This window comes from Labeo rohita, chromosome 18 (genome assembly GCF_022985175.1).
Source record: "Labeo rohita strain BAU-BD-2019 chromosome 18, IGBB_LRoh.1.0, whole genome shotgun sequence".
Lineage (NCBI taxonomy): Eukaryota > Metazoa > Chordata > Actinopteri > Cypriniformes > Cyprinidae > Labeo > Labeo rohita.
In genome coordinates, this window is record NC_066886.1 from 24,650,538 (window position 1) to 24,658,450 (window position 7,913).

The following is a 7,913-nucleotide window of genomic DNA, read 5'->3' on the forward strand; positions in this document are numbered from 1 at the left end:
TAACGGGACAATTCACTCAAAAATGATTTACTCTCAACCTCATTTCGTTCCAATCCTATATGACTTTCTCCTGTGGAACACAGACATTTTGAAAAATGCTCCATTTACAAGAGCCAAAACTGTTTGTTCACCAACATTTTTCAAAATATCTTTTTAGTTTCATATAATAAGTCAGTAACACATGTTTGGAACGACATGAGGGAGAACAAATCATGACAGAATGATCATTCTTTGATAAACTCTTATTTTAATAGTGCAAACAAGCATGTCAAAAAATGCTAAAGACAAGTTCATACAATCAAGTAAATGCTGCATAAGCGTAACCCACACTGACCAACAAAGTGCTAAAACATCACATACCAAGCACTTTTTAATTGCAAAGTGGCAAAACTTCTAAAAATATCAAACTCCACCCAGCAAGACAACTAGTGTCTCATCAAAGATGACCACTATTACCTTCAAATCCCGAGGTTTGAGTGAAAAAATGCAATATTACCCTCAAAACCATACATTAAGCCATTTGGGAAGTACAGGAACACTTCACACATGTGTAATTATGCGCAGGGGCCAACGCCTGATTTTAAACACAGCCGAAAAAGCATGTGCTATTTCTAAACCTTGAGCAAACATCTGTTTTACAAGAAGCCGTTGCACTGCTGCATGTGTGACTTTAAGTCATCTCCAGTTTAACGAACTAGCCAGTATAACATTTATACAGCGCAGAACGCAGCTGAGGAATGTGACGCTCCTCCTTCCAGTGGAGTCACATGACATGCCTCCTGCTACATGAGCCCTACTGTAACTCCACCCAAAGATCCATTAGAATGCTGCACCTCATGTGTTTACAGTATCATCAAAGCACATTAGACAGGGTCCGTCCCCAGAGATCAAATCTGCCAATCAGAATAATATCACAAATTACGCATAATCACCAGTTGCTTATGAGAAAAAGAGCAGGTTTTGCATTCATCGCAGCTACTTTCAGATCGCATTACACACACTTCTCAAATGAAAGGAGGGCAAACAAACACTGTGCATGACTTTTTTTTTTTAAAAATGCATGTATTAAAAGTCTCTTTAAAACAATCAGACAGCTGTTAAAATGCTAGTCTGAAATTAAACGTACAATCGGATTAGAATTTCAATGGTACATCACATTTGTTAAAAACAAAATAACAAAAGATCTGATTTCAAACAGACAGTGGTTTGTGGTTTGAGTCTGGGGGCACCAGTACCTGTGTATTGAAGAAAAAAGCCAAAAAGATTTTTCAAAGGCCAAAAAAACAAAAACAAAAAAAAAAACAAGAGAACTGCCGTTCCACTGACAATAGGCCTTTTAAACGTTGTTAACCCCCGAAACGATTAGCAAGTGTAACAGTTAAGTACTGTGTGGATTGCCATGAACTCAGACTCCTTGCAGGTTGGCACTAAACTCTTGAACAGCTTTTTGGAAGGCACTCGACGCAACAACGTAATCTCCGACATCCTCGCGTCAAAACAGTAAAGTCCTCGTGCGGTGGGTGGGGGGGGGAGTGGCACGTGAAAGTGGTTTCATTTGTGACGTCACCCACCGGCAAACGAAAAGCGATACTTCGAACGATTCACAACAAGTCCACAAGCTTTGTCGCCCATGTGCAGTGAGCAAAATATAGCCATTTTAAACTCCTCCCGTGTGTCTCAGATTTCCACGTTTTTGGGGTTTAAGAAGTTCCAGTTGTGAGTGCAAAGCCACTTGTGTTGACATCAATGGTGTGCTGCAATTCCTGAAGAGTTATCCACTATTCCAGGGTTTTCCTCCTCTTCCTCCTCTTGAGGAGACACGTAGCTCAACAGTACAGAAATCCTGCAACACACCTCCAAAATAAAATACAAACAAAAAACTAATTACTAGCGCTCGTCTGCGTTGTAAAAGACAACACCACACAGCCAGGCACCTGAAAACAAAAACCCCTCAAGTGCCTATGATTTAAACGTGTTGGTTTGTCTATATATATTTTTATATAATCCCAGAACATTCAAGTATTCTGTCATGTAAACACTGGTTTCAATATTCTTTTGTCGTGTGCAAGACATGGTAGGACACTTATAGGAATACTGATGACAGTTAAAGCGACAGTTTGACCAAAAACAAAAGTTCTGTCATCGTTTGCTCACCCTCAAGTATTTTTTTGTTTTGTTTTTTTTTTTAAATCTGTATTTTGTGGAATACTGTGAAAGTCAGTGAGGACTAACAATTGTTTGGTTACCTACATTCTTCAAAATATTTTCTTTTGTGTTCAACAGAAGAAACTCATAAAGGTTTGGAACAACTTGAAAGCAAGCAAATGATAACCAAACTTTCATTTCTGGGTGAGCTGTCCCTTTAGGGGGACCGTTTTCCCCAAAATTGAAAGTTCTGTCAGCTCTTCAATTGTTAAAAACCTGTATGAGTGAGCAGAATGACAGTTGCAATTAAAGTGAACGGCGACCGTGGCTGTCGATCGCTAACGTTGTCGTTAACGAAGAAAGTCGAGTTAACAGAACTTTGGTTTTTGGCCGAACCTTCACCTTAACAGCAGAATTAAGCGATGTCTGTCATGTGTTTTGTCCTCGAGCGAACTTCTTCGTTCGTTCTCCGTCCTTATTTACGTGCGGCTCACTCACTCACCATGGCAACAAACGCGAACGAGAAACTAGAAATCGCGCTCGTTTTTAAAGAATCACGCAGGACGAGCAGCACTGGTCGTCTCCGTTCGGCGCAGAGGCGTAGTTCATTTGTCTGACGATCTCCGCGAACAATTCGTCCACTGAACCTTTATTTTTGGCCGAAGTTTCCATGAACGGGCAGTTCCACTCGTCTGCCAGGGCTTTGCCTTCCCCGGAAGAGACTTCCCTCTCTCCCTCCAGATCCACCTTATTGCCCACCAGGATCATGGGCACGCGCTCGTACCGTTTGACGCGAATGATCTGGTCCCGCATGGGCTTGATGTCTTGGAAGCTCTGCTGGTTGACCAGACTGTAAACGAGGATGAAGCCCTGGCCGTTCTTGATGTACAGATCGCGCATGGAGGCGAACTGCTCGGTGCCCGCCGTGTCTAGAATCTCCAGCACCGACGGCGACGAGTCCACCTCGATCTCCTTGCGGTAGAAGTCCTCTATCGTCGGGTCGTACTTCTCGATGAAGGATCCGGTGACGAACTGCACGGTCAGCGCCGATTTTCCCACGCCGCCGGATCCCAACACGACCACTTTGTATTCTCTCATGGCTCCGAACGCACGGGCAGTGTCTCTCTCTCTCACTCACTCTCAGTCGCGCGCGCGTGCGCTCTCTCGCTCTTCTAAAGCGCGCGTGCACCCGCGTTGAGCCGCCCTGCTGTTTTCAATCCACCGTCCTTCCGCTCGCCGCCTGGATCCAGCCCGGTCTCTGGGTTCGGGCGGGGCCGCTGTTGCTGCCGTTCGGTGTGTGTTCTGCGGTGAAGATGGCCTTGGTTCTGACCGTGGCCCAGCATTAGAAGCGCATTCCGCTGGACCTTGTGCTGTGTCTGCGCTCCGGGAGCGATCAATGCGCCTCTCTCTATCGCTCACACGCGCGCACTCTTCCTGCCCACCGTCCGTGGCGCGTCACCGCCTCACGTCACCACCGGAGCGTCTCTTAAAGGCGCAGTCACACAAAGTTGATAATGTTATTGTCGGCTCGCATTTATTTTTGTAGCGCTTTATGCAGTACAGCTTCACAGTAATAAACTGGAAATAATGTTTATCAGTTATCAAACAAATCCACTTTCAGCTGTTCAGGTGTAAATCAGCTGTATAGAAGTTTGATTCAGATCAGTTTCAATGTTGTTTCAGTTCAGTTCAGTAGTAGTCTCAGTATTATTGTCATGTGACATAACATTGCACCTACTGGTCGTTTTGTTTTTTGTTTTTTTTTGTTTTTTTTTTTTTGTTTTTTTTTTAAATAATGAATATCACACAAGCAAGGGAGTCATATCACCCTGTAGCCCAAGACTGGTTGCCTACTGAAGCTAAGCAGGGTTGAGCCTGCCAGTACTTGGATGGGAGACCTCCTGGGAAAACTGGGTTGCTGCTGAAAGAGGTGCTAGTGAGGCCAGCAGGGGGTGCTCACCCTGTGGTCTGTGTTGGTTCTAGCGCCCCAGTATAGTGATGGGGACACTATAGTTTTAAAAAGCACCGTCCTTCGGATGAGATGTCATAAAAAATCCCAGGATGTCTTCCGAAAAGAGTAGAGATGTAACCTTGGCATCCTGGCCAAATTTGCCCACTGGCCTTTGACCATCATGGCCTCCTAACAATTCTGTCTTCTCTCTACCAATAAGCTGGTGTGTGGTGGGTGTTCTGGCGCACTATGGCTGCCGTCACATCATCCAGGTGAATGAGGAGATACCCCTTCACAATGTAAAGCGCTTTGAGTGCTTAGAAAAGCGCTATATAAATGTAATGAATTATTAATTATTATAATTCATTGTGTAAGTTAATACACCTGGTTTTTTTTTTTCATTTTCTTCTTAATCTTTTATTATCCTCACAGCACGTAATGCGGTGATGTGCTATGAAATTATTGCGGGGCAAATTAATTGTTATTTAGCTGAATAATAAAAGTAACCTAATAATAATAGGCCTATCAATAATAAGAAGAATGTAACATGTCTACATTAATTGGAAATGCTAAATCCTCAAAATATTGTCAATATTTGATGCTTTTGACAATATCTCAGGCTATCGTTGACACATGATACGACACAACTCTGCAGCATTACTACCAATACACTGCTTAACACTAAAATAATATGTAGTTTTACTAGTTATTAAAAAAAAAAAAAAAAAAAAACATAAAATGTAATTGCTCAAAAATGTGTAACTTTTCAATAATTCAATGGTGTATTTAAAAATAAATATGTAATAAAAATGTGTGTATAGATCTATTACTTTTACAAAAAAATATAGATTACAAGTTTATATTATCTTTACGAACTAATCTAAATGAACATATTAAATTATATTATTTGCTGAGATTTGAGTAATTTAAATGGGTTTTGCGTCTTGGTTGCATAATGACATGATCATTTAATGATGTCACAACGTCTTTTAGCAACAAAGCAACTTTACCTGGAAATTAGTTGGCAACACTGCTTGCAATTCTGAGGGGGAAAAAAGAAGTCACAGTGAGATATCAACTCAGAATTCTGACTTTTTTTCTATCATTTACATCTATCATTTTTTGCCATTGCGAAATAAAAACTAAAAAAGATAACAGTGACTTTTAATCTCACGTTTATGACTTTTCTTTTAAGAATTTCACGTTTATTCAGATTTATATATATATATATATATATATATATATATATATATTACGTTTATTTATTTATTTATTTATGTTTTAAGAATTTTAAGGGAAAAAAGCCCTAATTATGAGATATAAACTGAAAATGGCTAGAAAAAGTCCAAACTATGAGATTATATATATAACTGTTTAATTTCTTATTTGGATTTATGTATATGCTTTCTTTCTTAAGATTAACTCAGAACGATCTCAAAGATTTTGAGAAGTCTGACACTAATCACTGTTGAGGACTATTGTAAGGTTAGCCCTGACTGGTTTAAATGTTTCAGAATGATTAACAGTTGAAAACATTGGACATTTTTCAAACAAACAGAAAAGTAGTCAATAAGTAATTAAATGTTTTCAGTTTTGGGTGATCTGTCCCTTTAATAGTGCTTTTAGTGTGCACCACGCCTAGCTGATAAAATATGTGTTGCAACTCAATGAGTCACGCTCAACTCTGACCAGAAAACACTTCAGATTTATCGTAAACTCATCTCATGTTATATAATTTCTGCTGAGTGTTTCAAAACAGACCTAGATGTGCCAGAAAGGCTCATTAATAAGCCATGCTGGCCTTCAGTTTACATATCTTTGAGATATTATCAGAGTTATGGTGCGCTAATATAAACATCACCTGTTGGCCTTAGATATTTGTGTTCAGATGCTAAAGGAAAATCTAATCGAGCAGAAGGATAATTCACCATGAGTTCCACTCAGGATTTTTTTTTTTTTTTTTTTTTAAATATGGTCTGTAATTAAAATGATTTGAATAGACTTTCACTTTTTTTTCTTTTTCCTTTTTTGTCCTACATAAATTACATATTGCATCTCAAATCTAAAATTCAGGCATCACAGTATTTATGTTGTAGAACACAATGTGGAAGTCTCTTCAAATAATAACTTCAGTTTACTCATAAATGCAAAATAATAATAATGATAATAATAATAATAATAATAATAATAATAAATAATAAAAATAAAACAAAAATAAAAATAAAAAAACCCAGAGGAAACTCCATGAATCCATCAGGTTTATGACTACTATCTGAACAACTCAGTTGTAATACATGTAAAGAAACTCTGTACCAGGACCAGAATTGCTAAACAAAGATAATGTTTCCAAAGTATACCAACTTCCGTTTTTTCACAAACCAGACAGATTTGCTATGACATGTTTGCTGCACTGTACTTGGTAAACTTGGATATTCCCCGTAATGTGACAGTCAGATGATCCCAAATCTGAAAGCTGTAGTCTGTAAGAGTGATCAAGACTATAAATAGCATGATAGATGTGAGTCATTTCCTGTGTGTCAAGAACAGAGCAAAGGTGATGCTTTATCTAAAGGTGTGTTACCTTTATCAGACAGGAATGACCTGATAGATGAATAACACCACGTCCGGCACTGACCGTATGTGACTCTAACTGCACTGATGGAAGGATGAAACCTTTCATTTCACCAAAGTATTCACCAACATCATAAAGGATTTCACTTATCACTAAGATATATGGATTTAAATGGATAGTTTAGCCAAAATTACATTCTGTCATCATAGGTATAGTAACTGATGATTACATGTAATCTGGATTACATAATCAGATTACAAAAATTTTAGAATACTCATAATTATACTACAGTTACTTTTTTACTGTTTACATGATTACATAAGCTTTTTAAATGTGCTCAAAATTATTTTTAGTATATTAAAAAAAAAAAAAAATGATGCTCAGTTTCTCTGTCCATATGTTTGGGCATATGCATGAATACTTTCTGCCACCTTAACCCATGAAAACACTTTTAAAATGACTTTGCTGCTGATAATATGATGATGATGATACTGGGACTCTCTGTGTTGTTTGTCAGCGGTTCCCCAGTGAATCAGCAAGCGGCTCGACCGTTAGTAATCAATCTGATGGACAGACTGTATTAATTATCATCCTACACTCCACTGGCCTGCGGGAAAACAGCAGCAGCCGTGACCATAAATATCACAGTATCAAGCACTGATCTGACTGACAGCGCACTAACACGACTGTACAGAAATCAATATCACACAGCATTCATACGCCTCACCTTTACACTCACATTCAGGCTTCAGAAAGGAGACAGAAATGTGATTATCTGTGGACATTGACAGCCTTTATCACAACTAATCAACTGCAGCTCTTTGAAGAAAGTCATGCATGTCTTTGTTTTCACTGATTGTCACACTACACTTGTGGATTGACTGGTCCAGATCATCTTAAGACAATACACGGCTCGTCACACCTTTAAACAACACGCTTAATCACTGTCATTGAAGAGATTGTGCCATTCAGCACATACACAACCTTAAAAGCCAGGCCACAGGGTGCTAAATAAACATTATACTTTATATATATAAGTTAATTCATTTTAGTTTTTTTTTTAATATTTTAGTTTCAGCTTTAGTTAACTACCCTGTTTACGTTTGTTTGTTTGTGTGAATTGCATCATTGCATCGGTCAAAATTGTCTAGTAAATTTCACAAATAATTACAAATAAACAGTAAATAAGTTTGAGTTAAATGTGAAAGTTTGAAGTAGAATAACAGAAATTGTGCATTGAAAAAA

At 38.6% G+C, this 7,913-nt stretch overlaps 1 protein-coding gene across 1 annotated transcript; it reads right to left on the reverse strand.

The window, feature by feature from the left end:
- Window positions 1-989: 989 nt before the first annotated feature.
- rap2b (RAP2B, member of RAS oncogene family) lies at window positions 990-3,592 on the reverse strand. The gene is made up of 2 exons (XM_051135344.1): window positions 2,648-3,592; window positions 990-1,854 (listed from the first exon to the last, which is right to left on the reverse strand). Exon 1 carries the CDS (start codon window positions 3,241-3,243, stop codon window positions 2,692-2,694), a length of 552 nt encoding a protein of 183 aa, XP_050991301.1. The 5' UTR covers window positions 3,244-3,592; the 3' UTR covers window positions 990-1,854; window positions 2,648-2,691.
- Between the last annotated feature and the right edge of the window lie 4,321 nt (window positions 3,593-7,913).